At 41.7% G+C, this 12632-nt stretch overlaps 3 protein-coding genes across 3 annotated transcripts; 1 reads left to right on the plus strand and 2 right to left on the minus strand.

Annotated features, from left to right (window-relative positions):
• Nucleotides 1–5232: 5232 nt before the first annotated feature.
• K444DRAFT_612747 (uncharacterized protein) lies at nucleotides 5233–5900 on the minus strand. Its single transcript, XM_024880202.1, has 2 exons — nucleotides 5727–5900; nucleotides 5233–5668 (listed from the first exon to the last, which is right to left on the minus strand). The coding sequence occupies exons 1-2, from the start codon at nucleotides 5868–5870 to the stop codon at nucleotides 5570–5572; spliced, it is 243 nt and encodes an 80-aa protein (XP_024737017.1). The 5' UTR covers nucleotides 5871–5900; the 3' UTR covers nucleotides 5233–5569.
• An 11-nt stretch (nucleotides 5901–5911) lies between these two features.
• K444DRAFT_612748 (uncharacterized protein) lies at nucleotides 5912–6591 on the plus strand. Its single transcript, XM_024880203.1, has 2 exons — nucleotides 5912–6086; nucleotides 6134–6591. The coding sequence occupies exons 1-2, from the start codon at nucleotides 6020–6022 to the stop codon at nucleotides 6289–6291; spliced, it is 225 nt and encodes a 74-aa protein (XP_024737018.1). The 5' UTR covers nucleotides 5912–6019; the 3' UTR covers nucleotides 6292–6591.
• Nucleotides 6592–8964: 2373 nt separating this feature from the next.
• Nucleotides 8965–10799, minus strand: K444DRAFT_612750 (amine oxidase). Its single transcript, XM_024880204.1, has 4 exons — nucleotides 10483–10799; nucleotides 9739–10435; nucleotides 9236–9685; nucleotides 8965–9170 (listed from the first exon to the last, which is right to left on the minus strand). Exons 1-4 carry the CDS (start codon nucleotides 10742–10744, stop codon nucleotides 9059–9061), a joined length of 1521 nt encoding a protein of 506 aa, XP_024737019.1. The 5' UTR covers nucleotides 10745–10799; the 3' UTR covers nucleotides 8965–9058.
• Between the last annotated feature and the right edge of the window lie 1833 nt (nucleotides 10800–12632).

Genomic DNA, 12632 nt, shown 5'->3' on the forward strand with positions numbered 1-12632 from the left:
GTGAAGTGTGAGGCGTATGTTTTTCTATTAATTGCCTACTCTATAATAGATAACTAAAGGGTTACCGCTATTACTATAAATGGGATAGCTATATTTCCCAGGAAATATTAGGACCTTTTCCGAGTATTCTCTATAGAGGCTATAGGTATACTGCCCGATTACTATATAATGGAGTATTATATAGATCTGGAACCAGGATCCTAACTACTATATGGTCCTATATATGCTTTATTAGAAAGGGAGCTTGAAGTCCTTCGGGAATATCTTAATACTAGCTTGGAGAAGGGGTAGATCCGTTATTCTACTAGCCTAGCTAGTACCCTAATTATGTTTGTTCTAAAGAAAGAAGGCGGCCTATATCTATATATTAACTACCGGGGTCTAAATAGGATTACTATTAAGAATCGAATACCGTTGCCACTTATTAGTAAGATAATAGATAGGCTTTATAGAGCAAAGGTATATATAAAGCTAGACTTAAAGGATACTTACTATTAGTTGCGAATATGGGAAAGTAATGAGTGGAAAACGGTATTCCGAATATACTATGAATATTTTAAGTATTATATTATATCCTTTGGACTATCTAATACTCTGGCGACGTTCCAGGCGTATATTAACTATATATTAGTGGACCTTATAGATATTATTTATATAGTTTATCTGGATAATATTTTAATTTATTTAGAGGACCTAGAATAGTATATAACGGCGGTCCAATATATGTTTGAACGGTTATAGTAATACTAGCTCTTTATAAACTTAGTAAAATACGAGTTTAATATAGAGAGGATAGAGTTCCTAGGATTTGTAATTAGCCTAGATAGTATAGAAATAGAGGCTAGCCGGGTTATAGCTATTAGGGAATAGCCGGCCCTAAAAAATAATATCCGAGAAGTCTAAGTATTCCTGGGTTTTGCTAACTTTTACTAGAGGTTTATCTATAGATATTTTAGGGTAGCGAAAGGGTTAATTAATTTACTAAAAACTGGCGGAAAACTACTATATTAGTTTAGCTAGATAGATGAGGTAAATAAGGCTTTTAGGGAGCTGCAAATTATATTTATAATAGTACTAATTCTTTATTATTTTGACCTAGCCTTAAAGATTCGTATAGAAACGGATACTTTAGGATTCGTAGTTATAGGTATAATTTCCTAGCTTTTTGGTAAGGGGGCGGAAGCCAGGTAGTACTTTATTACTTTCTATTTAAAAAAGATAACTGTAATTAAGAGTAGGTACGAGACATATAACTTTAAACTCTTGGCTATTATTCTGGTATTCCGTACTTAGTGGTATTACCTAGTATATATCCGGTATACTATTATTATTAAGATAGATTATAATAACTTGAAATACTTTATAATTAAGAGAAAACTAAATAGTTAATAAATAAGATAGGTAAAAGAGCTGGCTGCTTTTGATTTTGTCTTAGAGTACTGGCCGGGATATAGTAATCCCGCCGATAGGCTATTAAGAAGGCCAGATTTTATAGCAGATATAAATAAAGATACTTTACTACTTATACTTTATAATAAGCTATAGAATATAGAACAGAGAACCCTATGGGTGGCAGTAATAGGATACTATACTATTCCTATAATACCGTAATATAAGGCCCAGAAGAGAGAAGGTAGGTACTTCTCAATTAGCGAGATACTAAGGAATTCCGAAGAGGAAGTCCATTTTAGTAATAGAGTAGTACCGGAGATACTACTACTTGAGCCTATTACTAGTATAGCTAGTTACAAATAGTATATACTACGGATTCTAGCTATATGGGCAGCTAGATCCGAAACAATATATAAGGAAAGCGGAGAAATATTACTTAAACTATTATTATAGTATTAAAGGCTTAATCTATTAGTATAATACTAGTAGTATAAATAGTTCTTAAAGAAAACCTCTACTAGAGCTATTAAGACTTGGAAACTTGATATATCTGGGTTATTAAGATATTAGGGTGCTATTTATATACTAAATAAGCCGGCTCTCAAAGAAGAATTACTATAAGCTAATTATAATAATCCTATAGGTAGGTATTTTGGTACTAGTAAGATACTAGAGATCCTCTAGAGAAAGTACTTCTAGTAAAGTATAAGAAAGGATATAAAAAACTATATTAGAACTTGTCCTATATATTAACGGACTAAGATAAAGAGATATCTGCCATATAGTATACTCAGTTCATTTCTTCTCTCTTCTAAGCCATAGCAAGAAATTACTATAGACTTTATTATAGGGCTATTCCCTTTTAGGTTTCGCGGTAAAGTATATAATTCTATACTTATTATTATTAATAGATATACGAAAATAGTATAATATATTCCGATTACTAAGGAGGTCTCGGCTTCTGAGCTAGCGGAGCTATTTGTATACTATATTATTAAAGACTTCGGTATGCCTATGGGTATAATCTCTAATAAAGGATCTATTTTTATAAGTAAGTTCTAGTTAAGTCTATATTTCTATTTAAAGGTTTAATAATAGCTAAGTATAGTATTTTACCTATAAACTAATAGATAAATAGAGAATCTGAACCAAACTCTAGAATAATACTTGAGGTACTATACTAGCTATTAGCAGGATAACTAGATAGCAAAGCTTGCTCTTGCAGAATTTATATATAATAACTCTATATATTTAATAATAGAAATATCCCTATTCTATGCCTTATACGGATTCTATTCTAGTATTAAACTATATGTTAAGAATAACATTCCAGAAAGAGGGATACCGGTAGTATAGGAAAAAGTATAAAGGATTTAAGTAGAACGGGAGGCACTAGAGAAATAATAGTAAGAAGTAGTAAATATATAGAAAAAGTACTATAATAAGAAATATATTAATAAGAAGTTCAAGATATATAATAAAGTCATGCTTTATATAAAGAATATTTAATAGCTGTGATTTAGTATAAAGCTAGCGGATAGATATCTTGGCCTTTTTAAAGTTCTAGAAGTTATAGGAATATATAAATAGGTATATTACTTGGAATTACTACTATTATATTAGATCTATAATATTTTCTATATTTCCCTCTTAAAACCATAATACCCGCGAGCTAGTACTATAGTAGAACCAGAGCCGGTCGAGATTAAGGGCAAAGAGAAATTCGAGATAGAATTCATTATAGCCTATAGGGAGGGCAGAAAAGGAAGGGAGTATCTCGTTTATTAGAAGGGCTACTTACCGGCAAATAATATATGGGAACTACTAAGTAATCTGGAGAATATAGCTTAAGAATTATAAGAATACTTGGAAAAGAGTAATATTGCAATACTATTAGCTAAATAGAGGTATAAAAGATAAATGCTTTTATTAGGAAACTATTAAAAAACCATATATTTATTCTTGGAAAAACTATATGAAAATTATTAAAAACTCTAATTTCTATATCCTATAAATACCTTACCCTCGTAATTACTCTCTACTATCCTTATTATTATCCTTATTAGGATCCTCTCGAGAAATAGGTAATAAATTGGCCTATAAAGCTATTAGCTATTAGTAAGAAATAAGGAAGAAGTAAGCTTATTTAATACCAAAGAATATTAATTATATTATTAAGAGTACTTTATATTTGTGCCAAGCTAGTAAGAATTGCTTGACCTATTTCTTGGATTATTAGGGGAATCTGTTAGCCTTAAATAATAGCTTTAATACGAGAAGTATATATAGTTTGGCATAGAAGAAGGGTAGTAATAGCCTTCTCTCTTTTGGGCAAAGGATAGGGAAGATGCTTGTATGCGTTAATGGCTTAAAGAAGGCGGTTTAACCGTATTATATATACTTGAGGAACCTTAGATAGCATTAGAATAAGGAATAAAAGAAGGAATTTGTAATTTATAGGATTATACTTCTTATTCTTGGAGCGGTAGTAATTATATACCGAGCGATTATTATTCTTAATATAAGTGAGGTCGGGAAACTTGGCGATATTCTTGGAATATTAAAGATAGTAAGGGCGAATTAAGGATGTGGGAGCGTTGGCTGAACGGGTGGCGACAGGCTAACGAGTACCAAGAGGAGTGTTTATCTTGATGGATAAAGAAGTGGAAGAGGGAATTAGAAGGGGACTTAAATAAAGCTTGAATGAGGCTTGAAGGAGCTTGAAGGAGCTTGAAGAAGGCTTGAAGAAGGAAGGCAAGGGACGAGGAGGAGCTGGGTACGGTATTATAGTTGAGGAAAAGGAAGGTTAGTTAGTGGGAAAAGGAAGGCCTTTTTATAATGCCCTCTCTCCGAATAGTGATTACGAATTCGGAACTAGCTCTATGCCAGGAATACCCAGAAAATTCTAAAGAAGGGATTTACGAACGAACCAGAAGATCGGATTAACTTTTCCAAGCTCTTAGGCCTATAGAGTAATAATTTATTCGCGAATGGAGGCTAAGTTAGGATTTACGAACTAATTAGGAGATCGGATGAGCTTTATGTCCGATAGTATATGCTATATTCGTACTACCTTTGCAAGGGGGAATCGCCAGAGGCGATTTGCGAACTAGCTGGGAAGGGTTAGTGAACTGTATCCTTAACTTCATTACCTGGTATAATAATAGAGCAATTATAGGGAGTCTTTGGGGAAAGCCAGCGGCCAGGAAAGTTTCAGGGGGATATTTGTGAAGCTATTCGCAGTTTTCCCAGGCCTCTTGGGGACAAGGGCCCAGAGGGGGGATTAATGTGATGGGTATACGTAATGGCGTATGGACAGGTATCAGATATCGTGGATCTAGTTTCCTATTTTGGGTATAGCTTGCGATCGGAATCGTATGGATCGCATGGGATTTCCTAATTAAGTAAAGGGCTTCGTATGCCTGGCTAAGTACTAGGGAATATATAGGGAGACGCTCCTAGCTTTGGAAGGGGCATTGATTAGTCTCTTGTTGGAATCAATTCTTGGAATCAGTTACACTTGCAAGCGTCACTCCGCAGCTTACTTACCTTGACTACTTGTGCATCACCCTGCTATTACGTGCCTTACAATCGGGCTCTTTTATTAGCGAATCGGGCTCCTCGCTTAGACCCGATTGACTAATCGCTCGTATTGACGAACGGGGTGGAACAGACAGATAGAATGCGAGAGAGAATAATTGAAAGTGATATGCCGCCTGGGTATCTTGGTTCCCCAGGGTAGAATGTTAAATCCAATAAGTGACTTCATGAATCCGTCGAACTTTGCAGTCTTCGGCAGCTGAGATAGGGAATTTTTCGCAGACTCGTTAAGGCCGACTTTCACTCGCAACACATAATAAGTTGAAAACCTATACCTATATAGAACAGCCAGAAAAGCTAACACAGACGCTACAAACTCCTTACCACATCTGTCGCTCCTTACATGCAGCTCATATACTTCTCCCTACAACTTCCCATCGTCGCTCTGAGAGATCATGCGAACGTCCTCGTTGTTGCCAATTGCCTGTTGAAGCTTACTCGGATTCTGAATATAGAAAATGACAGTGACGGGGATCATTAGCACTCTGTCGAAATGTAAGATTACAAAGTCCATCTATGCGACAAAGGATATCCGTCATTACCCATCAAGTATTCGACAACTCGGAAAATTGATGGATCATGAACAAGCCACTGACCCGTAAAGCATGTGTAGACTCTTCCTCCACGGAATATCGGGCATATAGAAGTCGGGAGTAGGGTTGAAGCGAAGTCTCAACTGGGAAAGGACTGCTGTCAGAAAAGATGCCCGAAAGAAGGGAGGGACGGTGATATACTTGAAATATAGCCGCAGGAAGAGCAAATAGACCAGACATGATGATATGGATGAAAAGTCCACCAACCACCATCTCTTGGCCGATGTTCACCGTACTGCTTGAGAACAGTAAATATGCGGAACCGCCTTGAACCACGAAGGACATGATTTCTTCAATCACAAATGTCTTCGCGAGCCAATTGATTTGAACAAGTGAAAGTCTTTCCCCTTCACAGAGCGAATTATCCCCCGAGTGTCATGTAGATTGAGGCGGTGAAGAGTGCTAGTGCAACAAGAATGAAGAGATTTTGAAAGATGTATGGTATCAGTTTCCCTATTTTATTGTGCGCTGAAGCTCTCGCACAATATTCAGCAAACTCGACTATCTTTCGTCAGCAATTAATCTACAAATGGTGAAGTCTGACTTACAGAAGTATCAAATTGCGAATGCCAGGCAGAATTTGCTCGTCGTGGTGTTGATGCGCCAGAAATGTGCAGATATAGCTCAAATATACCGGTTGCTGCTATTGAGGGAATGTATTTCCAGAGGTAGTACCCATTATGCGGTTCGAGAACTGCGGCATTAGACAAATAGGTGTGAGATATTGGGTGGGGAAATATTTAAACTGGAGAAGGATTGAAGGAATTGTGTCTTCGGAGAGTCTTGCTTTTGTATGAGTGATTTCTTGTTATGAAATGGTGAGAAGGTTGCTACTTCCAGTGGTGGATTGCCAGTCATATATATTGATTACTGTTGTCTCCACTGTGTCATTCACGGTTGACACGGAGAATAGGGGTCAGACACGTCTCTCGAAGCCCACCGAAAGGGAGCAATTTCGAACCCTAAATCCTCCTGAGCTGTTCTCGATCGATATATTGACAATTTCTATGATTACCATAGATTTCAAAAACTTCAATCCGCCATCTCTGAGTGAAGATTATATTATGGTACCCTTATATTGACATCCTCGATCCTCCGCCACTCCGCCGGGCTCAAACCCGCACTTCTAGACCCGAACACAGCCTGCACAGAACTCGTCTGGTATCTAGCGCTACAGATTTTGGCAGATCTGATATCATTTCTGGATGAGTATTATCCTCAAATGGTTCCAGATCTGACGCGTCGGACCAGTAAACGCGAGGGATTCAAACTCTCGTGATTTCTAAATGAATTGAATCACCTAGCATGCTCGAATGCAACCAAGAGGCACATTTAGGGGAGGGTGCAGCCACGCTATCGCGAATGCCGGGATGTCCCTACGAAGGAGCCACTCAGGGACCCTAAATGTAACCTTTCATGCCTGAAGGGCCACTGTTTCAGCTAGCCTGGACCAGTGGCACTCGTATTTAGATGCCGAGGCAATCCCGAAGTGCTGATGGCCAAGAATCTTGGCTTAATCCCAAGTATGAAGAATTTAGGGATGTAAAAATTATATAATTTGGACCATCGTTATATAATAATGTAATATAATGGGGAAAATACGTTTTTATATTATTTTTACACGCTAACCTATTATGGAAAGGCTAGCGCGCAAGGGAGCAGGGGGTACTTGTGTACCCTGCCCTTAACGAATAGAGACGCCCAAATTTGCTTAATTTATGCCTAACTTATGCGTAAATTATACTTGATTTCATAAATCATAATAACGGCGAGGCCGTTATTATATAATTACGCCAATTGGCATTATTATATAAATTATATATTACAAATCTGACCATCCCTAGAAGAATTACGGCAAAGGCGAAATTGCTCCTAAGCGGTTCACAGAATCACGGTTGGAGAGATGTTGAATGGGTGTTGGGATTCTTGTATACAGCCGGATCCGATTTATGGTCTGTTTTCGTTACAGATGCAATCATTACCAGCCCTCCGAGCATTGCGCATGTCCAGCTCAAATACTGAGAATTCCGGTTCATCTCATGTTCACCATGCCTTCGAGCAACACGAGAGGGTCCCTGCACCCTTTGGCAAATCTGAAGAACAGTGGAGCTGCTGACCCTACAGCGGTAAAATTTGTCTCCTCCAGTGCTGTAGCGTGGACGACATGGCAAGGGTGAGTCAACACACCCCCATCTTGAAATCCATCTAACCAACATGTCACCAAAGATTAGGCAATGTCATCATCAAATGCTGGAAGACGTTGGTCTTGGAACCTGTGTCTGCCATGGAAGGCCCAAATCTTGCCAGTTCCCTCGGGATACCATTTACTTACTGCTGGTAACCATCGCTGGTGCCAAAGCTGATAGATTTGCCACCTCATACAAATAAGTTTTTCCCAGTTTTCTGTTTTTGTTTGAGAAGCTTAAATTGAAGGTGTCAAATATTTGCGGGTTCTTCCTCCAAGACCCACCATTCTACCAGCCTCCACCAGACCTTGATGATTTCCTCCGAGCAGGACTCGCATTGGTCTATATTGGCTTGGAAAGTATTGCGTGTGCCATCGACGATCCTGCAAAGATGAGTTCCCTTATCCTTGATGCTATTCGATTTTGTGGTGTTCGTGCTATTCTCTCTCAAGGATAGAGTAAACTTGGAGGTCTAGAACTCTAGAACGTATTCTATCTTGGAGATTGTCCACACAAGTGGCTGTTTCAACATGTGTTGACTGTGTTCATCATGGATATTCAGGTACAACTGCATGCGGGCTTCTTAACGAAAAACCAACAATGATTGTTCCCTTCTTTGACGAGTCAGTCTTCCATAATTTTAAAGGCTGTGCTCCATTTGTGCTGATTTTGTATCTAGCCAGCAGCTTTGGGGTAAATCCCACGCAAGTTTCTGACCACTGAGAACCTTACGGAAGCAATCTCATACTGCCTCATACCACAAGCTCGCAATCCGCAGATACACAGGAGCCTGGGATGTGCAGATGAATCGCAAATGATCGACGAAGGACTTAGCTGCTATAAATCTTGCCGAAAGAGGGAAGTTTGGAAGCAGTTCATGCTGCGGATTTACTCATTACGCCCCACACTCGCTGGTTGGGAAACAGAGACTTTGTTCGAAGACTACGTCATGCTTACAAATCTAGATTGTGGTACTACAGAACACATCTCTCGGGTCATAGTAAAAGACTGCTGAGAGAATGAAGTATGGTCGTGAGGGTTATCTTAGTGAGAGTGTGAGGTCTGTTGAGAATACTTCCCTAGCGAGCGGACAACCAAAGGAAGGCCCCTGTGGCTTAGCGAGGCTGCCCCTGAGAATTAGCGATTGACCCCCGAACGGAGATCCAAGGGTGCTTCACGTGCAGGCGAATCAAGGTGGATGCTGTATGTCATTGACCCGTCCTTCAAACTCCGCGCTTAGAGGTAATTGCGAATAAAACCCATAGGAAAGGGAAAGAGAAAATGCCCTTATAGCTTCGATGCTCGATTCGCATTCCGTTCCTCCTTCAAGACCCTCCACGCAGAAGACCTCCCCATTTCAAATGCTCCATCAATGAACCCTCTCCATCCATCTGCCCAGCTACAAATAAGAAGAAAAAAAGATTAGCAAATCGCCTACATCACCTCTGGAGCACAAGGACTTACTCAGCATTCGCAAAAATGCAACTCCCGCCCTGTTCATCCTCCCTCAAAGCATCTAGATAATTCTCCTGCCAGCCCATGGGGAACGTACACCACGCTCCCTTCGCAAACTCATCATTAGTCCAATCATGCCAAAACATCTCTTTCGGATTGAACTTTGGATTTCTCTTCTCATTGTTGAATTCTGATGGGAGGATCTTCTTGAGTTCACGGAAAGTAGCGAGAGGAGTGCAGCGGTCGAGTTCGGATTCGGAACCGAAAAAGACGGAGAAGGTTCCACCTCCTTCTTTGGAGTCGTGGACATCGGATTCGGTGTAGCCGAAGGGGATTTTGGAAGGAGAAAGGCTGGAGACGAAAGTTGGGACTAGTTTTTCCGAAGTGTAGGTGTGAACTTTGACGATTTTGGTAAGGTGTTGCTCTCTGGCGGCAGCGAGTTTCAGAGGACTAATTGGTCTGAATGTTCAGTTAGATTAGCGTTGCCTAGAATCAGGAAACGGAAGACTTACGGGTCAAAGGAAACATCTCCCAGACAATTGACCGGCAAGGTACAAATAACCTTTGTCGTGCGAAACACCTTCCCAGTTCTCGTCGTGATGGTGGTTAACGGCTCCGTCCTGCTACGTATAACTGAGGCAACTGGGCTAGAAAGAACGATATCGGCCCTCGATTCATCCATGATTGCAAGCGCAAGCGATGTTGTTCCCCTCTTCAGACTCAGCTCATCCACACTCGCAAGCCAACCACGGAACGTAAACCCAGAAAGTCCAAACCACCTCAAGATCTCGAAGAACGGAGTCTTGTCAATAGACGCACATCCAATGGTCTCGAACATACTCGCGATCAAATCTTTATGCTCCTGCGGGAGCTCCGGTAGTTGATCGAGGCGGTCCTTGCAAGTGAGTTTCATGAACTTGAGCGGGATGTTGCGGACGAAGTCTCTGTCATAGGGTCGAGCAAGGATTTTGGTACCACCAGCTCCATCTACATCGAGGAATTTGTAGATTGCAGTCTCCATTATCACATTGTAGCCTCCGGGTCCGTCGAAGGAGTACTCTTTCAGCGGGTCTGAGCCTCGAGATTTGAATTGCAGGACCTCCAAATCTCCAGAGGTACCGGTGGTCTGTTTCAGTTCTCGGTCCAGGCCATAACGCTTCAGTTCTGACCAAACGTGGGGTTGGGTCCAGTATACCCATGTTCCACCCACTGGAGAAGTCAGTCAGCATCCTTTTAAAAAAGGAGTTAAGACTCACTCTCCATATAATGACCACGAGACCTCGTTGCCCATGTGCGGCCTCCGATTCGATCTCTGGCTTCGATGAGAAGGACCGACTTTCCAGCAGTTGACAGGTCCCGAGCTGCTGTGAGTCCCGTAAAACCCGATCCGATTACGATGACATCGTAAAAAGGCTTCGGAGACTTGGTGCTCTCGATTGCGGCTTCTGTGTACAGCCCTTCATGGATAGTGTCGGCTTTGAAGTGGTAGCCTTCCCTGGATGTAGGGATTGGCGCCATTTTCTGACGGTGGAGACTTGTTTGAGATCTCCCAAGGAGAGAAAGAGAAGCAAACGATGAATTAAGAGGAAGCGAGGTTTATATCAGCGGAGGAAGTTGCGTTTGCCATCGTCCTCCATATTCCCCCTATACCCAATTGGGAAGGTCCAGCCGCAGTGCCCCTCTTTCCCCTCTCCTTATTGGCGAGCGCAAACCACCCCAAACGCGCGAAAGAGATGGTCCGAGAAGTGTTGGAACTGAGTGTACGCTGGTACACTGTAGTTTATATACCAGATGTATATATAGAGTGCTTACCCCGCGTGAGCTGAAAAATGAAGTCGTCAACCTCCAAAACATTGCAACAGGTCATGGGCCCGGAATGCGCGAGCAGCAAATGCTCACCGCTGCGCGTGTTGCAACTGACGGCTTCCCTTATAGCTCTTGCAGGAGAGAGAGCTATATTGTACGACTCAGGGGCGACGATTGCGAACCACGGTCGGTCGGTCGGTCGGTCGCCACGAAAGCCTATCCTCATAACCTGCGATAGTACGAGCGGAAGCAGCACCGGCCCGGGAAGACAGTTTCCCTTGGAACCTCGCTGAGGGAGGGCAAGAGACAAGGGCGTGTTTGGCTAGCTTGGGGCTAGGGGTTTGGGGGTATAAGGGCAGAGACTTGAGGATATATCAGCGTAGGGGCGCTAAGCAGGCAAAAGACACCCTCTGGGGGCGTTATACGGTCACAGTGTACAGCGTAAGGGGCGTGTTGGAACTGAGTGTACGCTGGTACACTGTAGTTTATATACCAGATGTATATATAGAGTGCTTACCCCGCGTGAGCTGAAAAATGAAGTCGTCAACCTCCAAAACATTGCAACAAGAAGAAAGCCGATATTCGCTCATCTACCATTCTTTCCCTGCGTCCTTGCGGCAAGACATTTCTGTGAGCCAGAGCCGGTCTCTGCGACCCGTGTTCTTGCCTGTTACTGCTTGCGATCTCTGATGGTTGAAGAGGGTGGCGATTATTGGAATATATTGAGACAGAACGAGAACGTGAACTGGAAAGTTCTGAAATGACAACAACTGTTGTCCCTGGCGTCATAAAAATAGGTATCTCTTAACTCCACACTGCAAAGCAACCCTTGAACAATGCTCTCCTCCTTTCGATGTCAAAACGCTAATCTAACCCACTTACAAATGAACAAAAGACGAGCCTCTTCATATCGTGGACAAGACTGGGGGTTAGCATCCAATTCCTTCCTCTCAATAACATTCGAGAACCCCGCCATCGTCGTCTTATCACAATACAGACTGATATTTGCCGCAATCACTCCCTGAGGAACACCTTGACCACACTCAGCATGAAAGACAGGTTTACCATTCTTCACGGACGGGAGCAACTTCTCGTCCTCGTATGCACCACGAGGGTCTCCAATCTTCTTGCCAGGAGGAGCAGCACGCTTTTCGTTGACTTCGAAGCCCGGCGACTAAGATGCTTAGTCCGCAAGTTCCAGTGCATTCTTGAGCCCGATGGCGAGATTTACGGGGCATGTGGTGATTTTGACAAGGAACCGGAGGTAGCATTTGGTGGCTTCGAGGGTGAGAAGTGTTAGATTCATCGTTGTCGAAAGCGTCGCCTTTGGATTGGGCTAGGGATGGGCCATGAGGGGATAGGGAGCGAATTGGATTAGTTAGTGAACCGGCCGTTATTTGGTTCCAATCCGTTTCAGTTTCAAATAGGAAATATATACCTCGTAAGCGTTCTCGCAAAACCAAGCTTTTGTCCATGGACAGACTGCGAATCTGATCTTTGTGTTGGAAAAAAATCCAAGAACAAACTCTTTGGATTGTCTGCAAGTTTCGAGCCGCGTCCTTGATGATCAAGGATACTTCCCCAACAGCTGCCTGTACCA

This window comes from Hyaloscypha bicolor, assembly GCF_002865645.1.
Source record: "Hyaloscypha bicolor E unplaced genomic scaffold K444scaffold_61, whole genome shotgun sequence".
NCBI lineage: Eukaryota > Fungi > Ascomycota > Leotiomycetes > Helotiales > Hyaloscyphaceae > Hyaloscypha > Hyaloscypha bicolor.